Here is a 25,759-nt window from a genome sequence, read left to right on the forward strand (position 1 = left end):
CTGTTTGACAAAATCGCTAGTTGGATTATTTAAGTTCCTGATGAATATGATTATGGTTTCTTAGAAGTCAAAACTTTGCCATCTTGATATACTACTGGGATGAGTCAGGGCTACAACAGCAAATTTGGTATGTAAATTGAAGGGGAGTCTAACATTGTGGAGACTGGACTGGAGACACATACCCATCTCCAGATACTCCGGGAACAAGGCCTGAGATCCCCACTCTACCAGCTTGTAGTCCTTCTCCCACTGAGAGGCTCGACCCTTGGCACTGCGCTGCTTCAGGTGTCTCGAGTTCCACCACTTCCACACGATCCTGGGAACAACCAAACATTGCTTTTAGATGAGATTAGACTTCATTTATGAGGCTGGCATACCAGGATGTTTGATGAATGCATCTGGTGACTTTTTACTTACTATAATCAGTTGGTTCATTAGCACAGGTGTCATTTATTAAAATAAAGCCCAGGCAAGGACAGCTTGACCCAGTTTCAAACCATCAAATTTTTTACTTTTTGAGGATCGAACCGGCGACTTCTTAAATAGCATGCGAGCGCTGTAACCACTCTAAGTCTTGCATTAGAAGGTTAACTGATTCAAGTGAATTCTTAATATTTAGATTTCTTTAGTGAAGATATAGTTTACAGCTAGCGAAGTGGTGTTTTATCTAAGTCTAGCATTAGAAGGTTAACTGATTCAAGTGAATTCTTAATATTTAGATTTATTTAGTGAAGATATAGTTTACAGCTAGCAAAGTGGTGTTTTATCTTCAAAACAGTAAAATTAGAAAATACCTTTAAAAAAAATTATGTATCAATGTCTTATTCAATTATTCGAAGGTCAGAAAAACGATGATAAAAGTTTAAAAGTTCTTCTTGTAATGACGTAGTTTGTGAAAACTTACGGATACACCATCTCCAGACAAGAGTTGAAAGCTTGTTTTCCAACCATGATGATGGCTAACTGTATAGACAACTCCAACAAACAGCCTCCAGGACCACACTGAAACATCAGGGCTGCATGCTTCAGACTTGAGACAGGCAATAGACAATGTTAATTAACGTAAAAAGTACCAAGGCGAAGTTCTATCCATCCACTGAAAAACCGAAACCAGACTGTAAAGACCAAAATGCTTGGATGAGTTTCAACACTCAATAATATCCATTTAAGAGATGGTTTATTAAAATGATTATGAGTTAAAAAGGCTTTTAAAAACTTGTAAAAACCTAAACAGCTGAGCAGTAAACTGCATTGTTTGTTTACTAAAGATAAAGTTAGTTTTGATAGTTTTAATGATAAGAATTTGGTTGATTGTAAGGATATAAACATACAAGAGTATGAAATAGTTAGAGGACAATTAACTGTTTCAGATGAATTTTACCCTCTTTCGAATTAAAATCGTCTGGGTAGCCAAACATGTAATTAAAGTGCTTGCCATAATTAAAAATAAAATAAATAATAAATAACAAAAATTACACCAAAATTATTAGGGAAATTTTTATTTGATTCAGGATAAACAGTCAGGCACCTTACTATAAAACTGGATTAAGAAACTTGACCATCCTTAACAATTTATTAATTCCATTAAGACAGTGATACAGTAACGAGTAGTCTAAGCTAAATGTGAGTATGAGTGTAGAATGGAGTGAGGTGCATTATGTTGCTTTTTTGCTTACTAAAACACTAAAACCAGCTATATTGTTATCTAAGATCAAAAGCCCAATGATCAAATACATCTGAGTCCAATTTCAAACCACCAAAAGCTACTGACTTTTCTCAGGATCGAACTGGTTAGGTTACCTTATCACTTATCATTTGCCAAGCATTATAACCCTTCAGCTAACCTGCCGTAAAAGTTCACTTTCATAGTCTTCTCACCTCCTCTTGGCGATATCCAAAAAGGCGGTTATACTTTGCAGGAAATCCGACCAGTTTCCCCTTGCAGAAAGCGATGTAGAATATGGAAGCATAGTAGTTGACAAACTGCAGCAGGTACATCTTGAGTGTGAGAGAATTGTCAAACTCAGTCTGTGTCCGCAGCATCTCTAACTCCGTCAGGTACTCGGCCAAGTACGTGTACATCTGCAATGAGTCAAGATCTGGTTCACTCAACTATGGGCTATTAATTAACAGCTGTGTCTAAGGAACATGTCGGCCTTAGTCACTAACAAGATTACAAGATTGTGCCACTCATCCTACAGTCCAATCATACTTGGTTTAAAATACCTACATTCGTAAGGTTGCCATTTCAGAATAAAGTATTAAAGATTTGTGGTCAGGCAACATTGTGTGAAAATAAATTAAACATTTCTATTCACCATTCATTGTTTCAGCCTCACTGGATGTAATAAGAGCAGTTTGAAGGGAAAGGTCAGATGTTATATCTGGGGTAAGGGGAGAGGGGTAGGACATCTCAGTAATGTACAGCGAGGTGTCTTAACCCATTGGACTATGAATATTTTTGCATAAACCATTAGTGAGTTATTCTATTAAAATAAGGCAAATTGCTGAGTTTAGCGGAAAAAATCATAATAAATTAATCTTTTTGAATACTTGCATATATATTATATTTTTATGGAAGTATATTAAACTGGCTATAATAATAATGAGATTTTATAGTAATTACACTAAAAAAAAAAAAATTACAGACAAAAAAAAATAAAAAATAAAAAACAAAATTTTTAATTTTGAAAGCACGGTTGTTTTTTTTATATTTAATAATTTTATATGTAGTAATGTACAGTATACAAACTGTAGATATTTTAATTCCCTACGCAAAAAAAATTAGTTTTTGAATTTCCTTCAACAAATAAAATTTTTATTAGGTTTTTTGTATATCCTTACATTTTGAGAAAACGTGTTATATTGGGACCGAAAATCAGCCAACTGCAGAGTTTAGCCAGAAATTCATAAAAAATTCATCTTTTTGAATATGTGCATCTATATTATATTTTATTGGAAGTATATTAAACTGGCTGTAATAATAATGAGATTTTATAGTAATTAAACTAAAAAGAAAATAAATTACGGACAAATAAAAAAAAATAAAAAAATAAAAACAAATTTATTTTAAAAGCACGGTTGTTTTTTTATACTAAATCATTTTAAATGTTGTAATGTATACTATAGAAACTGTAGATATTTTAATTCTCTATGCAAAAAGTGTTACTTTTTGAATTTTCTTCGACAAACAAAATATTTATTAGGTTTTTTTGTAAACACTTACATTTTGCAAAAACGTGTAATATTGGTAAATGTAACACATAATTGCAAAATATTGTTTACAGTCACATTTTCTGAAAATTTACAATTTAATACAGTTATAGGTACCTAATTCAAATAAGTTAGGTAAATTTATTCTACTACAAAAGATACAATATTTGACTATGGTTACTTACCGTACCTACGTTGCTAGTTTTCGGTGTAAATCATCCTTTACTGTAAAATTCACTGTTCTATTAGTGTTCACTTGCTATCCAATATAACTACACTATATTTACACTATTTACATCCTTCTTCAGTTTATGTCTCTAATAGTCTGTTTTTGTGTGATATGCTTCAAAGCAGTTCTCCAAATGCAGAGCTACATCACACTTCTGACACATCCATCTGACTTCTGACCGCTTCCCGTGTTTATAGCACACCTTGCAATTTCTTGAAGGGAACTTTTTGCTCGCAGTTGGTGGGATTTGCATTGCAAAATGTGCCCACTGCTTGCACTGCAGTCTTACCGGATTGTCAAGAGAGGGCCTTCCGGGGTTGGATTTCTCTGGTAGAACAATGTTCTTCAAAATTTCTTCTATGAGATTTAGGCGGTAATCCCGGTAATGCATGTCTGCACGGTGAATTTTGCGCCAAATGCAAAAACTGTTGAACACAGCCATGTCTATAAGATAGAAGAATATCTTCTTATACGCCTTTATCGTACGACGCATGATGGGAAATGATGCCAGTCTTTGGTCTTGAACATCAACCCCAAGCATACCATTGTTATAGTCAATGATACACTTGGGTTTCATAACTACTGTTGTTTTCCCTTTCCTCACTATCTCTTTTGCCACAGTCATATCTATTTCTTCATGTATAGTGGATAGCATTTGGATGACTTTTTTATCCCTCCATTGCACAGCTAGGATCCCATCTTTGCTCATACGTTTGGCATCTCCTACCTCAAGCTTGGGTGTATCGAATTCCTGGGGCATGTTTACTCTTGGCTGGTTAGCTGTGCCAACTACATGGGTGTTATTTTCCAGCAATGCCTTACAAAGATCTGGCGAATTATACCAGTTGTCAATGTATAGGACATGGCCAAGGTTCAAAATGGGCTCTGCTAAATGCAGCACAACCGCTGAGCTGGCTGGCATATCAGAGGTTTTGTCTGCGCCTGTATAAATTTTGAAACCACTGCAGTATCCACTGGATGATTCGCAAAGTTTGTAGATTTTAATTCCAAATCTAGCCCGCTTTTTTGGATTAAATTGGATGTAGGACAACCTAGCTCTTAGCTTTACTAGGCTTTCATCTATTGCAACATTTTTCTCAAGGGTATATGTATTCATAAATTTGTTTTCGAGGTATGATATAACGGGTCGTAATTTTTTTAGTTTGTCATTTGGATCTGTGTAGTCACTGTCTGAGAAATGTAAAAATCTAGAAATTTGGTTGAAGCGAATGAAAGACATTACCTCTGAAAAAATCTTGGTTTCAATTATTTTTCGTTTTGACCAATACATTTGAATTGATGGCTTTTTCACCTGTCCCATCAACATGTATAAAGCTAAGTACACTTTGATTTCATCTACATTTACAGGAGTCCATGCCGCCTCATAAAGTTTTTTGTGCCGATTCGGATCAGACAATAACTTGTTGGCATAATCATTCGTTTCAGTGGCAATCATAGCAAAGAATTCCTCACCTAAAAATTCATTCATGCACTGTAGTGCGGTAGGGTTATTTCCCAGTTTCCTACTAGAAATAGGGTTCAACCCAGGCGTGTTTGCGAAAGGGATATTTTTAATTTTATTACTGCAGTCTTCCCATGCCCATCTGGACCTAGATTTTTTGCTCTGTTGTTTGGGCTGTTTAGGAGCACCTCTCCGCTTCCTAACAGGTTCTTTTCCTTTGCCCTTTGGCTTTCTTTTCTTACTGGTACCAGTAGGCCTACTACTCCTTGACTCACTAGTACCAATACCAGTATTCTCTTCATCTAACACCATTTCTTCCGAATCATTAGGCCTACCTAAATTTGTGTCTACTACTACTAGGCCTAGGCCTACTCCTTCAACCAATGTTTCATTTGGAATAGGTATGTTACCAATATCTCCTTGCCCCATCTCCTCACAAACTGCTCTGTCAAATTCCCCTAGCCCTACCTCTTCATATTCTACCTCTAATTCTTCGAAATTTCCAGAAATATCTTCATCACACTCTCTAAAAACCTCATCAACGTCAATGAAACTTTCGCTGTCGGAGTCTTCTTGACCTAGGCTTACCTCATCAGTCCTGATGTCTAGGTTTTCTGCCTCCTCGATCCACCCACAATCACTTGATGTGTTACTGATAGCATCGTCGTCGTCTGGTCCATCTAACAATCGATCAATTTCACTCGAAAATATTGAGTCGAAGTTATTTGAGTGTCCTGCCATTGTATTGTAAAAGGATTACATCACGCACTTAGAACAACTTTCACGAGATTTTCACAACCAACAACAACTTCAACTTCACTAAACTGTTTACAAACAAAGAGTAACTGTTTACAAACAAAGAGTGACGAAATCATAGAGCTGTATTCCAGCTGGCATAGTAACTAAAGAGCAGAGAAGTAGAAAGTCAAAGACGTATAAACAAAAACATGCTCAAAGATTATACGATAATAAAAATCCTTGTTCAACTAGACAAAGGAAAAAAACCTACTCTAGAATCGAGTCCTAAATGACGTAATTTTGGAAAAAGTACATTTATTTTTTTTTTATATATAACCTCACATCCTTATTAAAGGTTATTAATAACATTTAGTTGCGTAAACAATTAAAAACAACCCTAAAAAAATATATATAAACATGATGTCGTCATCACGGAACAGTTCCGTGATACGAATTTTGGACCCGCAACAGCTGTCACGGAACAGTTCCGTGATACAAGGCCAATGGGTTAACAGTCTGCTAGTTTTTGCATCAATACTAAAAACCCGCAGGGCGCAGAGTAACTAAATAATCCATCAGCTATATTCTATTCTTGTATGTTATGTTTCTTAATAGTAATATTTTATGGTAATACAGTGTAATGAGTGAAATTTTTACTTTTATAGTACAAAGTCGCAAAAACTCACCCAATTAAAGACGAAGATGCAGACCAGGTTGATAGTAGCTGCAGTAGTGGTGGTGATGATGATGGCGTAGCTGGTGATAACAGAATCTCCGTAGACACTCAGGGCTGCCAACACCGACATGCGATACAACGTGACCCCAATCACTGCGGCTATGGCCAGGGACACCTGTAAATAATTCAAATAGTATTGTTAACTCAACCTCATAAATTGAAATGTGGTTGCTAAATATAGTTAGGTAAACATTTTTGCTGACTTGCTTAGTGAACTTTACTGGGCATTAACTCACCAACAACAGTACGACTGAAAAGCTGAAGATAGTCGAGGGGAACCTCATTTTCCAGAATGGCACTCGGGGCTCGACAGCGTTGGTGATGACATTGTGCTTGTACTCCACCTTGTGGTTGGTCTCGAGTCGAGTGAGCTGCACAAGGTACTGCGGCCGCGGATGTTCCTCCTGTGTGTCGAACCCGGTCAGGTCCCAGCGATGCGTGATCTCCGCCGAGTAGCGCTTCCACATCTCCAGGAACATGGCCGCTGAAATATTTACCATTGTGTCAGTTGCAATCTTTGACTATGAATACAACTGGACATTCCATTCTAATGTTAAAGTTGTAGCAATTTTCGGATTAAAAAAACATAGTTGTATCGTGACAACAGCAGAGTGTGCTGACGTACTGATTTCTGTCAAATATGCCAACTGTTCTACCTTGAAAAACTAGAAGGAAAGCAAATAAAGGAGTTATCATAAGCTATAAATCCTTTTTAATGTCACATATAATAACAAAAACTAATGTATAAAATATAATTTTGACTAGCTACAGTTGGTCTTTGTGAGTACTTTGGTTATAAATTAAATGGTTGAGATAAAAATTCAAATAAAAAAACATATAAATATATTCCTACGACTAAGGTTAACAGTAAGCTAGAAAGTGCCAATTATTGTCTAAAGCCCAACATACTCTGGTCGTCCATCTGTCGGCAGGCAGATATCTGCACTCATAATGACATTATTGCTACCCTGCTAGTTAGATGGGCAAACATCTCCTACTTGCGTATAATAGTGAGGACATTATCATGTGATTGCGACAAAATCTTGTCCATCTCCACTATTGCGAAGACATCATCATAATTGTCTACTGGGATTGCAGAAAAATCCTAAATAACTACCAGAATCGCATAGACAACATTATCATTTCCCTTTATTGCAATAAATCTTAAATATCCTGAGCAATCATTTGAACATTGTCGTCTCTTGTCTCGTGAATGCGGCAAAAATATTGCATGATATCCAATAAACCGAAACTCAAATTTTCTCATTTTCATTTGATTCTCACTCGGCTATGGTTTTTGTTTAGAGATGGAATAAATCACTATTCATTGATGTGTGTTGACAGCCACTGAACATCTGTACACAGATATCAGCCAGTCAACAGATAGCGACTGACGTGTAGGGACTGATGTATAAATGCCTAACTCATTTCTAACGAGTAATTCATTTCATAAAAACTTAATGCTAATTTATCCAAAAATTTATGAATAGCTAATATTTAGTTCTTTGTGACCGAAACTTCAAACTAATAGTACTCACCCCAGAACGACATGAAGACAGCAAAGAACACAGTGGTGTAGTTATCAAACAGATAGAGTATCTTGGTGTAGGAGCAAGTCTCGGAAATGTCCCAGTAGCTGCAGAAGTAGTCACACAGAGGACACATCTGAGCATTCAAATCTCCTGAGCAAATGTCCTCCCTGTGGATAAACCAATCAAGGGATTTAGTACCTTCAGTTTCATAACTCTACTTTACACATGATATTTCAAAATAAAATTAATAACAAATTAAGTACACACCTATCGATTGTCCAATATGTAATTTTTGGCCTCAGCAAAGCCACAGAGAAGTAAGATACAGAGGGTACAACCATTGACTATTTGATACTGAAGTAGGACCAGCTGTAGCCAATAAAAAAAAAAAAAATGTAGTTGTATGAGCCAGCCACAGAATGCGCTGGTGTCTAAAATTCTATTTTATACCTTATCTTTTGTTGCTGACCAGGTACAAGCTTAAGAGACAACCGTGCGCCTCTGATATGTTGGGGCGGAAATGTATTGAGCAAGGAATAGTCCGAACTGGGATGGCCATATAGCATTATATTTCAACAATTATACAATTGCTTGTAAAACAATTGCAACAATTGCTAGTATTATACAGCAGTTGTAGCGCACAGGGTCTTCCTGCCATGTGAACGCTGTAGTACAATATTGAAAGGGGGGAAGGAGAGCGGAAGGGGACAATGAATAGAATTTGGTCCAAACACCAGCGACTGGTGCTAGACACCACTTAAGTATACCACTGAATGTTTCCTCTGTTTCTTACTTTCTGCTTAAATAGATTAAGTTTTAGTTTTAGGGAGTATAAAAGAGATTATGCTACAAATAATTGTTGTCCAAAAAAGATTTCAAAGAGTAGCCTTAGGTAGGCTTCCATTCAGCAGACCACAAATAAGATGGAAAGACCAGGAAATTAAGAAAATTGAAAAAAGGATTGCAATAGAAGCAGGGAAAGAGGTGATTGAAGTAAAATTCTTGATTAAAATCCTCTTGAAGTTTCAGTGGCCTCTGAAGTAGGGTAAGGTAATGAATAAGAATGACAACAAGTAAAATATATTAGTAAAATAAATTTTCTTGTTTACAGTATTGTTCAGCCACTGAGAGAGATTGACAGCGATAAGAAAGATTGGAATAGAAAGTCTACTGCATTCTAGGAGAAAGGCAGTTTAACTCCAACTAATTCAGCTACCTATCTTACCTGGTGAAATGCCTAAATGCTAGTAACTTTACAAGCTAGAAAAACAAAAACCCTTACAAACATCCCCTGAATTTCATGGAGCACCCAATTAGAGACATGGCGGAATTAAGGTGCAAAAAAAATGTTTACTGCATTGCAAAATATATTAATCTTTTAAACACTTTTGGTTTGGCCCGATAAAAACATTCAGTTATCTTAGGGTCGTAAGACAAAATCAGCAAACACTTAAACAAAAGTTTCAACTAACGTTGGTTGATCGTAGGACAGGAGACAAAGGGAGATGAGGAAACATGCCAGTCCGACGACAGAGGCCGGCAACAACATGTGTGTGTAGAACCCCAGCCATGCGAAGTACAGTCCGATCTTGACCCCGAAGTATTGCCTGATATGATCGATGGGTTGGTAGCGATACCATCTCTGTATGGAAGCCCAGTGATGGTAGAAACTGTACCTCATAGTACCCGGGGTGTACAGGTCGCCCTGAGAGAAGAAATTGTTTTAGACACATAAATGTGGAACAGTGTGGAATTGTTATACAGTATATATTTCATTATGTATGACAAGAGGAATTATTATTAAATTCAGATGGCAATGCAAATGCAACCAATGATAGAAACATCCTGTTCCAACTGCAACATTGAGTCAGTCGAGTTCTAATCCAAGTACAGTAGTATTCCGGCAGATATAGGACCGTGACACTGCCGGGTTAGTGAAATTTCCAGATTCCTGGAATATTATCAATAAAAAACCCTTAAAATGCAATTAAAACACATCTCCGAAGATCGCGATCGGAAACCGCTATTGTCGGGATCGGACATGACGACGATGACGTTTCCGATATTGTGGGAGACGATGATAACGTCTACACGGCTGCGGGAGATAATCATAATTTTGCCACGAGCGTGCATGACGACGATGATGTTTCCGTGACCGCGAGAGGCGATGATAACATCCATACGACCGCGGGAGATGTTCGTGATTTTGCTGCGATCGCCCATGACGACGATGAAGTTTCCGTGACCGCGAGAGGCGATGATAACATCTATACGACCACGGGAGATGTTCGTGATTTTGCTGCGATCGCCCATGACGACAATGAAGTTTCCATGACCGCAGGAGGTGATGATAACGTCTATACGTCCGTGGGAGATGTTGATGATTTTGCCGCGATCCTGTATGACGACGATGACGTTTTCGTGACCGCGGGAGTGGATGATGATGTCTACACGGCCACAGGAGATAATCAGAATTTTGCCGCGATCGTGGAAGACCTCACCCGTCAAAAGACGCCGGATTACTGGAGTGCCGGATAGAGAGGGTCTACTGTAAGTTTAGCAAACACTCATTTTAACCTGTGATTCTCGGTATAATAGTCATTAATATACGCTATATCACGCTCTATTATTGGGGACAAGCATTAAAAGTACTCCCATATTGTGTGTTGAGTTATTTCAAAATTTGAACAACATTTTTTGTACAATTGTACCTACTCGAGTTCTAGTAGCGACTTGACAAAAAGCTTATTTGTATTTGTATTGAGTATACTGACTTAACTGACAAATTTGTATTTGAATATAGAAAAATTTTGCTAAATTAGTAAAATTTAGTTTATTAATGGAAGTTTTTCAATTTATTTTGAAGGAAAAAGAATTTTGCTGTATATTGAGCAACATCTAAAATTTAATCTGGCAGTCATAGTGGAATTGGCAGCTGGAAAATGGAAGTTTGCAGATGTACTGTTTCGTAGGTCCTCAGGCCCTAACCTTTAAAAATATGCTTTTGTAATTTACCTGTTTTACCCTTGCGGTACTTAAGAAGAGCAATTTATACTCCTTTTCTTCTTTTATTACAAATTTATTTCAGTATGGGTTTGGTTTTACATCAGTTGACAGTAAGAGCTACAAAATAACTTGCAAGAGTAAAGAATGTCCGTTTTTATCCTCCCATACCATACAAACACAAACTATTCTAGCTAAACACATTAAAAAGTTTGACTCTTCGAGTTTTATTAAAAAGCTCGAGTACATCATTTAACTGGTCTGTGATTAACATTGAATTGTTGGCTCTAATTTCAAGGGTTAGTAAATTGACAAGTAGCGTAACTCAGTAACTTTTGGTAGTTAAGCTAAGAAATTACTAAAACAAGTTGATTAAAACTGTAAAATAGGAATGTGTCAAAATGTATCGAAAAACATAAAGTAAGTAATCAAAAACATAAAGTTTTGTAAAATGTGTATTGTGGTCAGTTCTTAAACGCCTTATAAAGTTTATTGAAAACTTACGTCGTGTAAAGGATATGCAGCGGAATACACATTGTAACTTATGAGTCTTTCAATACCAAAACTGAACACATTGTTTGCCTTGGTCCCATCATCACTCTTGAAAAATGTTCTATCTAAGACAAACTGAACTATTCTGGATCTGATGGCAGGAGTAAAAAAGCCTGGAGAACTTGAGTCAAACCTGAAACAAGATCAAAATAATATCTAGACACATGAGTTTTGGATTTTTAAAGAAATGTTTTCAATTCAAACACATCAAAATTCCAATTATTTTTACAATTATTTTAAAGAATTTAAAAAAATGTTTTATTTTAGATTTTAAAATAGTTAATTAACATATAACGATAAATATGTACTAAAATAGCTACCCATCACAAACAGTTATGAAATAACAATTATTGAAAATGATATGTGTTAACTTTGTAAGTGAAGGGATTTTTTATCCACCCGATGACAGTTTGGTAATTTTTTTATAAATTACTATATCAAATAGAATTGATCTTTATGTGTTTTACTATTCAAATTTATCAATACCAATATTTTATTAGGGAACAATACAAACCTAGTTACGTTCTTATATCGACTAGCTGTTAAAGCTCACCTAGTTGTTAGTGTCTCGGACAAGAGAGACCGGTTCAATTATCAGCAAATACACTAAAATTTAACTATCAGACTAATTGCTAAAATGATTTGTGATTCTTATATAAATAAATTACATTGGTGTAGGCACTGACAAGAAAAATAATATAAAATAGTTCAGAGAGAGATGGAAACCCCCTTCAGATTGATCCCTTTTTTCAGTCTAATAGTTTAGTTTAACTCTTACAAATATGTGAGCATTTAAACCGGGTTTAAACGATGCAAATAGGTGGGACAATTCTCAAAAAGACAACTGACTGGCATGTAATTATTGGCTTTGTGTATCAGGAGCGGACTGGCACCACGAGGAGGGCGCCAAGTTTAGCCTTTAGAGGGCGCCCAGGGAGGTCTGGAAGGCACACCCCGCAGTGGAACGGGGGGGGGGGGGGGCTGGAAAATGTTTTAAAATTTATTACCCTTAAATCTTTTTAGGCTATTTCCACACTCGCAAAGCTTATACAAATCTGTGCTTTTTTGTAACTGTTCTAATACAACTTTTTGCTTAAAATATTTTTTTTACCATAAGCCTTCTTAAATGTTCTCATTTGCCTGTCCTAAGAAGTACAGTATTATGTGTCATAAGATTCTTTATTGCTATTTGCTAAGAGTTTAATGACAAAAACAAGGGGGAGAGCTACTTGGCAACGAAGCTTGCTTGCATTGCCCTACAAAGCATGAATTGTGGTCATCAGTGGAAACATTGCGTTATTGGCAAGAGGTGCCATTTATGGCGCCTAGTCTGTAGTGCACTACGTATCACTTTTGCACAATTACAGCGAAATAATAAATTTCAATTAAAGTGGGCCTACTGCAAGGATTCCGAAGAGGAGAACTAGTTGCTGACACCATAAAGGTGTTAAAACCTATTTTGATTGATTGCAAACGTAACAAGGAAACATTGCACTTGGCACCATCTGTCATGTAGCAGAGAGACCGGCGGCCCAGTCCACCTCTGCGTGTGATTACTTCAGGCCAATTAACTGCCCTTACAATTGCCCTGATGTCTCCGGGAATATACTGAGAAAAACAGAAGGACAACTGGCCTGCGACAATCCCGCAATCACTAAATGACAATTGGCAAAGACAACTGGCATCGTGTAAACCCTGCTTTAACAAAAGTACATATTCTGATATGACCCCTACAAGTGTCTACTAAAAATGTAAATAATTAAAATATAATGCCAAAAACTACTTGTACATACAAAATAATTTAAAGACGATACATCACACAAACCAACACCTTTCCCAGCTGTTAAAAAAAAATACCTTTAGGTAAACGCAGACACCATTGTAACTGCTGGACCTATAAAAAAGAAAGTTAGCCATGACATAGAAGAGTAAGGCTAAGAAAATTAAAGGTATGAGGAAACACAAGAATGATTATTTATGATAGAGTGGTTGTACACACAAGGAAGAAGAAATACATAGAAATAGTTCCAGACATTTGATAGCCCAGAAAACTTTTAAACACAATCCACTTGATATTACACTTTTACTTAAGACGCATCTTTAAAATGAAGTAGTAGAAATTTAATTTTTATTGTGTTAGCTTTGTGAGTGTTGTCTAGTTTCTGGAACTCTTTTACTGGGTAAAACAGTTGTGTATCCATTTCTTCTTTATAATATATTCCTAAGCGAAGTTAGAGAAGGCTTTTTATAATTTTTTAGATAACATTTGGTTAGTAGTTAGTACATTTGAAAACTGTTAGAAACGTGTGATCTGTAGAATAGCAACAAACAAAAACACCAATCTTTTAACGAGTGTAATTTGTACTTCCATTTTCTTTTCTTGGTTATTTTTATTTCATTCCTGGGCTCAATATTGGGAGGTATAACCTTACATATTTGAAACCCCAATGATCTAAAGGGGTTAAAACTTTTCCCCCAGTAAAAAAAAACAAAATCTGAAATGTTGGTTTAAAGCTAAACATGGAGATTTTTTGGGTAAAAGCTTGAGAAGATTCTGAAGAGAGAAACTGAAGTTGGCTGTAGTTGTGCCCATCCTGACAAGATTAGATTTTAAACAGAAACACATTTTATAACAGTAGATAAAGTCAATAACAGGTAATACCGTATCAATTCTCAGTAAACTTTGCGTTTGTAACATACTACTGCTAGTTTTAACATTTATTTATACAATCAAGATGTAAAACCAGCTAAGTAACTGCATGTCCACCTTTTGAGTGATGATGAAAATCATTAGTTAGAGGATAGCAAAGTAGTCAGAGTCAATGATTGCTAAACAAATTAATTAGACCACCACAATTTCCAAAAGTTCCACGGATAATGGCAAAACACTAACCAAGACATACAATATCACACCGTTCAGTATAATCACCTAACAATTCAATCAGCTAATACAATGAATCAAGTTACTGAACGAAAGGAAAAAATAATGTCTCACCATTCTTCTTGTTTTCCTATTGAAATGATTCATCAACTCAAAAAAGCGGGCAAGAAAAAAACCCATTAAAAAAGTGTTTGAATATTTATGACGATTGTGTGTTAAAATCACCCAACTGTTGTCAAGTTTTATAGTGATAAATACTTACAAATATTCTTTATCTCGGCTGTAGATGGCAGTGAATCTCTGTTTGTACTCTGGAAACACTTCTTGGTTTATAAATATATTTTCCTTCAACCAATTTTTCCAACAAGAAAACATAGTGTCTGTTTCAGGCTTCTGTACCTTATGTAGCTGAAAAAGAAGTTTATACAATTTTAAAGCAAATATGCTTAAAACTATAACAATTGAAAATAACTAAACTTGATTAATCAACACCACAGAAAAAAAAAAAAAACATCACCCTTTGACCTCAACAAAATTTAGTTGTCTTAGCGAATTTTCCATACAGTAGGTAATACAATACAATAAGAATAAGCTATTCATTACTGTGATTCATAAACGAGAAATCATAAATAAATATTCCTAGTTAGTTATTGAAAAGCATAAGACAATTGAATGACAACAAAACACTATAAGAAACTTTGGAGTAATTCGTATGACTAATATAATGGTATCTAATTTACCTGTTCATGTACATATTCCAAGTTTGTTGGATGCCACCTCAAGTTCATATAAAGTAACATCTACAACCGATTGGATAACATGACAAAGTTAACTATGTACCTTTTTATTAGTCATTACAGTAAACCATCCCTCAATATGGATTGGATTTTAATAACAAATTCTTTAAAGGATCTTTTTAATTACGTTTATTTATACCTTGCAAATGTAGATATGAGCAGCAAATCTTGGTTGCGTATGAATCCAAGAACATTGCAAATAAAATTCAGCAATATCAGCAAAGCATTTAACAAACACTATACTTTAATATTTTGTATTCAGGATCATTTAAATTTATTCATTTTACACAAAACTTTCATATGTCGGCCAATTGAGGGAAATTAATTTTATGATCAATTATGGACAACTTCGGCAAGACTGCTAAACAACAAACTGACAAAGTTTTCAAAATGATTTTTTAATGGTGGAAATATTGCACTGTTTCCTAAAATGTTAATAGATTTATGAAAAAGCTTGGAAAGCGTTAAACAAAACTGATTCAATAAAAGAATCTGATGTTGGTGTTATTATTTTTTAGCTAAACCCAAATGTTTTTTTCACTTATTTATTGTTAAGAACTACGGAAGTTATAAAAGTTTTAGCCAGTTTCAGCATTTCATAGAGCACACTCAAAAGAGGAAAATTATTTTTTTCAATTTAGATAGGTAAACCTAATCTATACTAACATTACCCAAGGAGTTAGTTTCCCAATATAAAAATCCCACACACATCCACAAAAATAACCCATTTAATATATTGTCTTTTTTGGTAGTGTCAGGGTTGGTTAAATTAAGTTAAATAGGTTAATTAAATTTATAGTTTAAGAAAAAAATCAATATGTTTTAACTAAATTTGCATTAGGATAAAGAAGTTCAAGCAATGAAAAAACGATTAAACTCAAAGGATCATTATTTATTATTTTAACCATAATATTTTTTTATTATTTCTGTATTTGTACTAGTTTATACAAGCCACAGTTTTTGCGAAATCTGTTAACTTGGACGCAGCTGTCGTCTGCTTTGCAAATTAATATCTTTTCCGGGAACCCGTAATTTAAACTTTGCTCGAACAAGCAACTATCGCTAGTCTGTTTTCAACCATATGTTAGATGGAGACATTTCAAAGGCATGGTGGTAGTTTGTGACACCAAGCTCGTTAGCTGCTGCCGTACGATATTGTGAAAGGCTCCATTTGATCCTGTGATTCGCTACGTCGCGCCTCCGGCCTAGTCAAAGCTTAGCAGCTAAATGTCGCTCGTGTTAGCAGGGCGTAACAAAACCAGGGTTTGGACCGTTCCCTTAAAAACAAACCTTAAAAATTCCATGGCCATAGAAACACAAACAAACGCAAATAAACACAAAACATACAAAACATTAACAAAACAAAAGTGAAACCAGTAAACACATCGGTTAAGTCAAGCAGAAGCTGCCGCAAGCAAACACAATCACAGGTCAATAATTACCTTTTCTGAAATATAATTTGAGATTTGGATGAAAGAACCTTGCTTGGAATATTTAGAGCCAGAGTACAACTCCTTCAACAAAACAATGTTAAATTAATACTAACTAGGCAACTGAGTAGTAAGGGTTCTAGTTGTAGCAAACAAACCTGAAGTAGGATCACTTGTTTGATTTACAAACATGTGGATTCGTTTGTTAGAATTACAATTTTGATAGTGGTAACTGAGTGAGCTAGAGATCAGACAAGATGTTTAAAGACTAGCACTAAGCCACTGTTGCCCAGTTGCTGGTGTCATAGTTTTATTTTACTACTCAAGGAATAACATTTTTTTGAGAGATCCTCTGCAAGGAAAGGACCTTATGGTTTGTGGGTAAAAGTGCATTAATTTTTTTCATATAGTTTCTGACCCTTATGTGTTTCAGATTACGATCATGATTCTCTTTAAGGGAAAAAAACATTAATATAAGTCTAGAATTTAAAACCATAAGCTAAATAAATATATTGTTTTATTCAATAATCAACAAATTGCTAAACGAGTTCTAGTGTTCCACACTAACTAATAAATAATTGTAGTGAACTTCATCATAGAAATATTAATTTCTTTGTTGGGATGGGCAAAGGATGGCGTGAAGGGGAGTGTTGTGCATATCAAACTCATTTGTTAACAATTGAGCAATTCCATCAAGCTTAATGTGGAACGGTAAAATGATTTCCTATGTTGAATTCAAACATGACAGTGTGGGACAAAATTTATATAATATTATAAGAAAGTAAGAGTTCAAAAAACCAAGGAGAGAGACAAATTTTTGTAATTCTGAGTTGTTTACAAATTTACCAGCTTGATTAGATTTTAAGAGAATAACTAAATCTAATTAGTCTACTTAAATATAAAATAAAATTGAAATCTACAAACATACTTCTCTCATTGGCATTCGAAGTTTAAGGATTTCAGCAAAACGCTGACGAACTTCAAGAGGAGCGTGGATCTTAACAAAATGGAGGCCAGTGTCTTCGACATCCTCATGTTCAAGCTCTAAGCCTGCCTCGATGAGATTGGCTTCGTAAATCTAAAAAATCATCTTAATAAGAGATACAAAGCACATTTTAATATTTTGTTTAGACTAATATACATCTTAAACTACTAACTATGAAATAAATTGAACAAATGAGATACCCAGGATGAAGTTTGAGGATATTAATGGACTGGTCAAATATCTTTTTAGGGTGAAAACATAATAGAGCGAAGGCTTAGCAAAGCGGGAATTAAATATTACTAGGGGCCCATAGCAGCAATTGCTTCCCTTCACCTCCGTTTTATTTTGTCCTTAACCATTCTCTATACTATGCACCATTCCTAAATACTCTCCTTCGCAGTCGAGGTCTTCCCCTAACACGATACATTTCAACAATGCATTACCAATAATTCATGTAATTGATAACCATTCTAACCCAAAATCAGAACACTAAAATCAATAAAAAAACAAATACGCAATCTTTCTATCAGCTGGTATATTTAAAACTGCTTATTGAAACACTGTAGCAGTACTTTGTTAGAAAATAACTGGATCTATGACGGCCTGTGAGGCAAGGGGTAGTTTTTGACAACTCTGATATTTTTCTCACTGTCATTGGACCTTAAGCTTTCAAATGAATCCTCAACAGCCATGCTACCTTTTTCCTAGCTCGAGATATTTCGTGGGGACCGATTCGCTTACGGAATGAAATATATAGATATGTATGTATGTGCACCAAAACATAGTGGAGCGTAGCTGGTACCCGACCAACTCGCTAGCCTCTCCACACAATATTCTACAACGATTTCTTTTCCTCAAGGGGTTGGTCGAGGGTCAAGCCTCAGTGGTCAAACGGACTTTAAAAGGTATTTTTATTGTGTCAGTAAACCCTAACGGACTAATTTTATTAATATGTGTAATTTATTATTATTATTATCGTCAAAAAGGTAGTGTTTCCTGATTGGTGATTTTTAATTTGCAATTCAACCTGTAATCAGTAGTTTATACTTTTTTACTTCAGGATGTTTCTAGATACATTATGTAGTTTTTATAATTTAAAATATGTAGGCAGTTGTACAATGAATGGGGTTCTTTGCTGCGTTTTGCTATTTTCAGCATTAAAGGTTTATTCACACACATCAGTCCAGTCACAGTTCAGTCTCAGTTGCATCCGCAATTCACCATCAACTGTCCTTCAGTTGGTTTCAGTCAGTCTTTCATCACTGTATTTACAGTGATGTTACAGTAAAGAATTTTTAATCAAAACACAATATATTCTACCATCTTTTCATCGTCCATATTGTTGATTGTTACAAACAGTACTTAAAAACAAAAACTATTTTTTAACTTCAAATACGTTTGTAATGTGTGCGAACAATCCACAAATTACGTTGGGAAGAAATCTGAAATTGACTGACGCATTTCGGCAGAGCGACTGAAAGACCTGTGCCAGATGAGTGTAGATAGCGCAATAGAAAATGCATTAAAGAAAACGGGTGCACTACAATTACCCTGTGCAGTTCCAACGCAGGTTCGTCAGTCAATTTTAGATTTCTTTCCACCGATATTTTTGGATTATTCGGACGCCTGACGGATGCTGAAAGTCATGTGTGTATGTGTTTGACATTTTAATTATACTGTTTGTAACAATCATCATGATGGTCGATAAAAAATGGATAAAATTTGTTTTTTAATACAAACATTTTTGACTGTAACATTCACTGTACATAATATGACAGAAGACTGACTTCAACCAGCTGACTGAGGAATTGCGGATGCTACTGAGACAGAACTGTGACTGGACTGATGAGTAGTTTGTAGTTTGTTAATTTCTGACCTGGCCTATTACTTGAATGTTGAATGGCCCAATAAAATTTTGATTTTGATTTTGAGTGTCTAACTCAAACTTAATTCTTTTTGTACAAGAGCACTACATTTCACCCTAATGTTAGATCAATCAGGTTTAGCTTGTATTCAAAAGTAGCCTACTCTAAACCAGTTTCTTGACTCCCTACCGTCACTGCTCTACTATGTGCATGTGAATCGTCGCTACCAACAGGGGTAAAATCGGGGGTTAGCTACGCTCTCTGCTACAATCTAGCCTCGCCACTCCACTGTTTTCACCTATAGACAAGCTTGGTGTACAGTTTATTCATAAAGACATTTTATAATCCACCAAATCATCTCTGATTTATGGCAGTTTACCAATACTTGCATTTTAACTTAAATTATGATGCACTATAGGCTATACTCTACTTTTCAATCTAATTGTAAAAATGCAAGACTATTTTGTCAGTTTGAATGAATACACCCTATGAACACCATTTCAGCCTGGTTGTATGATGTCTATGAGATACAAGTTCTACCCAAGTTACCTACCTCTCTCTTTTTGGAACTCTCTATTGTGCGAGATTCTTCACAACGTTCATCCCACACAAGAACAAAGTCTATTGTCCTGATTTCATCTTTGAACTTCCACTGGGTCTGTGGATGAATAAAAGTCTTCTTTTAAACATTTACTTTTGCATTCCTTTCTGTACAATGTTACCAACACATGTTGTTTACAATAGGATGTCTAACACTACTTTTCATATTTGTTTAGTTCGCTCATTGACACACTGATTTTCCAATAGGTAGGCCTAGAAGTGCTCATTTGCAGTTTACAATCAAGGCCACGTTACAATTGAAGAATTGAACTATATCTTTCCCTGTGCATATTTTAGTTTGAGGATGGAATACTGTCTATCGAATAAATTATTATTCATTGTAACTGTTTGTTGAATGTAGCTACGGCTACTATAAGCAAAAAGTAAGCTGTACCTTATATTACAAATTATATTACAAAAAAAAGTAAGCATAAATACAAAAATAGACATTCAATAAGTACGGTACACACCTCTTGGAGTGTTGTTGTTGTTGGCTTGTGATTTAAAATCTCGGTTTCTTCTTCCATTTTAAACAGCCCAGTGTCTATAGAACTCTAAATGCAGTTCTTCCAAACCACTTCCAAAAATAAAGGACTGGAAGTTATAAAATTAGCGATCTGCTAAAATTACCTATGGAAATAATGAAAATAAAATACAATAAAAAAATTCATTAAAATGGGTACGGTAGTAAAAATAATATAATAAAATATGACCAGTAAACAAGTAGGCAATAACAACTTATTTAGTTAAGTTGCCTTGCATGTCTACTATACTCTGCGTGTTCAATTCTCTGACATCATGTTAGTGTTATTTACAGTAACATGATGAATCAAATATCATCAGCTGTTTGCACTATCATCAGAATGACTCTTAAAAATAAATGTGTATTACTTTATTTACTTTATTACCCATTAAAATGGATGGAATTTTCGGATTAAGCATGCAACGTATTTTGGTGATGGTTGGTTTATGGTTTATGAGGGGTTGTTGCAGATAATTTTCTTCACAATTAGTAAAAAAACACAACAGACAAGTTTTTATAATAGGTAGGATGGAAAATGTCTACAATAACCTCGCAAACACCAGTGTCAAAATCCGACCCCAAAAATGTTTTTTTCAGTAAGGATTTTTAAATAAACCTGAAACAATCTTATGTAATGTCAGTCATTACTCTAAAGTGTCATTTATAAATTGAATACAGTAGACTCCCTCTTATCCGGACATCGGTTTATCCCAGACTAGATCGGCAGGAAGTGGGCGATACTGAAACGACTGATAACATTGTTACACTACAGTATATAGAATGGCAGTACAGTAGACTCCCTCTTATCCGGACTCCTTGGGACCAATGCCAGTCCGGATAACAGTTTTTCTGGTTAAACCGATATCCCCAAAAAAATTGTTAAAACGGACCATTTAAATGCATACTATATAGCCTACAGTATTTCACTTAAATTTAGGAGAACATTGTTTAGACACGTGATCACTGGTCTCAAATCTTTCCCACCAGAACAGTCGTTTCAGTACCGCCCACTTCCTGCCGATCTAGTCTGGTTAAACCGATGTACCCACTGATCAAAATTTTCCAGTTAAAGAGGTGTAATTTCCGCCGAGTGTAGTCTGGTTATCAGGTGTCCTGATAAGAGGGAGTCTACTGTATATAGAATAGCAACTTGTCCATGGTTTTTGTTGATTTCCCAAAACTTGTAGCCTACCTACTTTTCAAACTTTGGTGACAACTTAAAAACTACACTTGTCCTATCAGTATGAAATTTTTACATGGCATTTTCCATGCTAAATACTAGTTCCGATCATGAGGGCTTTTAAAAATTATGTATACCTTGTTACATATGAGATGTTTTTTTTATATGTCAAAAATATTTTGGATTAAAATAAAAATAAAGCTTATGTAGGGAGCTAGAAAAAAATCTAATCTTTTAAATAAACAAAAAATTAAGACTCTATCTCTTTTCAAACTTGAGTTAAGTTATGGGCAAATATTTACCGTATTTACACTGGGATATGATGTAATTTTTATATGTCTACTTACAGTATTTTTAACGCTGAATCCAAAAATGCAATCAGTTTTTGTCGGAGAGATTCCTAAGTGGCCGTAGTGGCCGTAAAACGAAGGTTAGGATTACGAATCGAAGGATAATTGAGCGGTACTGAAGGTAATGGTAATATGGCGTGGTCTGGACGGGTCCGTACTGACTGGGTGAAGAGTGAGGAGTGAGGACTGAGTGAGAAGAGCAAACAACTGTTTATACTTGATCTAATGTGGAATTAAATCAAATCAATTCGTTTTGAAACCAAATAATCAGTTCTTATTTAGGCATGTGAGGAAGGAAGGTCGGGTTTTATGCGGATTCGTGACTGTAATAAGTGTTTTGAAGTGATGTTAGATTAGGAAGGTAAAGGTTAGGTTATAATGAACTGACTCATTAATTTATGCAACTTCCAGACTGTTTTTGCACAATTAAATAGTGGGTGAAACACAATGAAATAACGATATCAAAAATGTGCAAGCATAGTCACGAATCCGCATAAAGTCCGACCTATCTTCCTCACATGCCTTTTATGGCATGAAATGTGATTTAAAAATTAATATTAAAGTTGGATTGGGTTAGGTTGGATTAGATTAGATTATGTAACATCATTTATTAGTTGCTGATACATTAAATTATGCACTGTGGCACGATTTCACTTTTAGACACAATGGGATTATGTACTATGGGATTATGCACTATGGCACGTTCATTACCAGACGTTGAGGCATTAGTCAATGTTTGAGGATTGGAATGAGGACGATGATCATGTCGGCAGTGGCCTAGCTTCTATTACTGATATTTTACGTGAATAAATTATATTTTGTTTTATCATTTATGTTCATGTGATTAATAGTTTATGTATGGTAGTTGATTTATTGTATTTTATAAACAGCACCAAAGTCCATTTTCTTTTTAAAATCTAGTTATTGCATATTGTAACTCTGATTTTGCTCTCATTGCGTCAAGTGTGGTTTTGTCTGTTTAGTATAGAATTTAAACAACTGACAGCTGTTTCCACTCCACAAACCTTCCACCCCTTTTAGTGTTAGTCGCCACTAGAACTTGGACTCGTCCATACCACAAATATGTTAATAAATCAACAAAACTGAAGCTTAATATCAATTATATAACTGTACGGCCACTTACGAATCTCTCCGACCAAAACTGGTTGCATTTTTGGATTCAGCGTTAAAAATACTGTAAGTAGACATATCAAAATTACGTCAAATCCCAGTGTAAACAGGGTTAAATAATTAACATCACCTCTTACGGATGACGGACTACCCTTACTCTGTGGATTAAAGCAGCAAATGATACGATTGACAAAAATTGAATCATAGATTGATATACCGCAATTAATTGGTAGGCCTAATACATATATATTGTGGTTATTGTTTTTGTTTGGATATAGTTTGTAAATACCATGGAGTCGAATATCGAAGTTTCACAACAATAAAGCAAAGTAAATACCTACTGTAACCAAATCATAAGACTAAAAATCTGTAGGCCTACCACTACAGTTAGCATTTAGGTTTACAGTCTACCAAGGTAACATGCTTTATGATAAATTTTTACTATAATCTTTGACTATTAATAAATCATAAATCTGTATTGGTCATTATAACAAAGTTACAATAGACCTTTAATATAGTCAATGCTATAAATCAAAGTTACCTTTTTTTAAATAGAAACTTGAATTGATAAGAGCCTGGGTTGGATGAAAAATTAAAATATTTTTGAAAACCAAAGTGGAAAACTTAGGTTTACAAAATAAACTTTTATACTATTGACCAAGTCAACCTAACTTATTAACCCAAACTTGCTAAGAGAAAAGAACATGCATACAATGAAACCAGCCAACGAACCAATACAAACAAGAAAACATTGCAATATTGCATTGTGCCGAATGTGCAGACCAGTGCAGGGCAGACGACACTTACTTTTACTCAGCTGCCAGCGCCAGCTGATCTCTCTTTATTCTTTTGTTAAAACCAACATGAAACTTGTATCTTGTTTTCCGCATGCAGCTTTAAAGTACTTAGTTATTTTATTACCATCACCATCGGTCGGTATCTACTATGCTACTATCTAGCCATTGACTATGTAAATCTGCTAAACATGAGCTATTTTTTTCTCAGGACACTAAGCACGAGCCCGGAGCCCGGAGCCCGGAACTGTTTCACATTACTTCAGGCTAGACCTAGGGGTTGTGGCATTATCACATAGATAAAATCCATTGGTGATTTGGCGGGATTTGAACCCGGGACCTCTAGAACCGAAGTCCCACGCTCTAACACGGCCACCTTTAACTACAGTCCGTGGACTGGTAGAATTGTGAATTAATGCAAATATTAATAATTTTGAAATTATCGTAGAGTTTGGTTTCAAAACAACAACAAGCTACATACTGACTTTTAGGATAGCTGCAGCCTCCTTAATAGCAAGTGAATGCTGGTGAATGCATTGGTGAATGCTAATCACTCAGTCAGATTTTAAGTAGCCTATTCAAATTAATAAACTGTGTCTAAATCGCCCGCTTTAATGAGATGTTACTAAAAGCATTTACTATAAAAAAAGGTGTTGGTATTTAAATGGCTTTGCTTTGACATTTCATTTCCACTCTGACGTTTTTCAAGTTTTTGTAATTTTTTTCCTAACTTGTTTACTAACCAACAAACGTCAAATTGATTATGTTGTTGTGTTGTCGTATTTCTTCATCCCTTAAGACGTTATTTTTTTGTTTTAATTAGATCTAGGTTAATTCTCACGTCAGGAAGGTGAGAAACAGTTAAAAGTGCACCAAACTATCTAAATAAAAAAATCTGTTGTCAAGTTTCCCCAAGCATTTGGCTTTCAAGCTTTAACTTTAACATTCAGTATAAATAACTTACTGTATTGTTATTTCCTTACAGGAAGTTAGTTAAACATGCCTATTCCTAGTTTACTTACAATTAACCCTGATAATTTATTTGAAAAATCTTCAATTTCGGAAATAGAAGATGTCCAGAAGAAACTTCAGAGTGAAATTGAAAGAAAACGTGAGGAGTTGAGAACCATGGTCGGGTAAGTAGAACAAATTTTGTGATGACAACATTTGACTATAGTTTTAGAACAGCTAAGTTTAATGGGTCAACTTATTTAGATATAAAATTGTTCTTGAATCGCTGAAACACAGGTTAGGGCCTAAGAAGAAACGAGTATGTTAGCTACTGTTAGCTTTTTCTGTAATTGATTACCGGTACCATATCAATAAGTCATTTATTTGTCAAAATAACAAATACAATTTTGTTAATACATTGAATACAACTCAGCAACTTAAAATGTACACCCGACCCGTATAAGTTACAATAAATAAAATTGAAAGGGAAAAATATTTAACCGCCAGCCAGAAACTCTTGGTCGCTGTAGCAACATCTCGAAAGCAACATGGACTTCTGTTCTCTCTTAAATCTAAGGTAGTAGGGCTGCACCTTACTTTAGGTCCTACACTCATTCGAATGATAATATCGATCGATATACCGATTAATCGATTGTTTCATTCGATATATGGTTTGGTTAGTTAGGTAAGGTTAACCTAACCTAACTAACCAAACGATATATCGAATGAAACAATCGAATAATCAACATTTTCATTCGAATGAGTGTAGGACCTAAAGTAAAGTGCAGCCGGTAGTATTTCTCTAAC

The 25,759-nt window shown here is 35.2% G+C and overlaps 2 protein-coding genes across 5 annotated transcripts in view; one reads left to right on the top strand and one right to left on the bottom strand.

The window, feature by feature from the left end:
- LOC128991630 (anoctamin-1) overlaps positions 1 to 23,960 on the bottom strand; it is a 29,555-nt gene extending 5,595 nt beyond the window's left edge. The window contains exons 1-14 of one of the 2 annotated variants that reach the window (XM_054414682.1): positions 23,749 to 23,960; positions 20,494 to 20,653; positions 19,977 to 20,081; positions 17,502 to 17,651; positions 16,586 to 16,657; positions 14,609 to 14,754; positions 11,418 to 11,598; positions 9,383 to 9,615; positions 7,917 to 8,077; positions 6,615 to 6,862; positions 6,329 to 6,493; positions 1,879 to 2,082; positions 905 to 1,002; positions 183 to 316 (exon numbers count right to left, since the gene is read on the bottom strand). In XM_054414682.1, coding sequence (XP_054270657.1) covers positions 183 to 316; positions 905 to 1,002; positions 1,879 to 2,082; positions 6,329 to 6,493; positions 6,615 to 6,862; positions 7,917 to 8,077; positions 9,383 to 9,615; positions 11,418 to 11,598; positions 14,609 to 14,754; positions 16,586 to 16,657; positions 17,502 to 17,651; positions 19,977 to 20,081; positions 20,494 to 20,550 — 1,954 coding nt within the window. In that variant the 5' untranslated portion in view covers positions 20,551 to 20,653; positions 23,749 to 23,960. The remainder of the gene's footprint in view (positions 1 to 182; positions 317 to 904; positions 1,003 to 1,878; positions 2,083 to 6,328; positions 6,494 to 6,614; positions 6,863 to 7,916; positions 8,078 to 9,382; positions 9,616 to 11,417; positions 11,599 to 14,608; positions 14,755 to 16,585; positions 16,658 to 17,501; positions 17,652 to 19,976; positions 20,082 to 20,493; positions 20,654 to 23,748) is intronic. The other variant, XM_054414683.1, reaches the window with a different exon arrangement.
- An 821-nt stretch (positions 23,961 to 24,781) lies between these two features.
- The window catches only part of LOC128991631 (conserved oligomeric Golgi complex subunit 1), a 39,207-nt gene continuing 38,229 nt past the window's right edge, over positions 24,782 to 25,759 (top strand). For 2 of the 3 annotated variants that reach the window (XM_054414685.1, XM_054414687.1), the window contains exon 1: positions 24,783 to 25,137. In XM_054414685.1, the coding sequence (XP_054270660.1) occupies positions 25,001 to 25,137 (137 nt within the window). In that variant the 5' untranslated portion in view covers positions 24,783 to 25,000. Of the gene's footprint in view, positions 25,138 to 25,759 lie in introns of all 3 variants that reach the window. The other variant, XM_054414686.1, reaches the window with a different exon arrangement.

This window comes from Macrosteles quadrilineatus, unplaced genomic scaffold (genome assembly GCF_028750875.1).
Source record: "Macrosteles quadrilineatus isolate MER2022 unplaced genomic scaffold, UCM_ALF_1.0 Scaffold_4__1_contigs__length_99947679, whole genome shotgun sequence".
Classification (NCBI taxonomy): Eukaryota; Metazoa; Arthropoda; class Insecta; order Hemiptera; family Cicadellidae; genus Macrosteles; species Macrosteles quadrilineatus.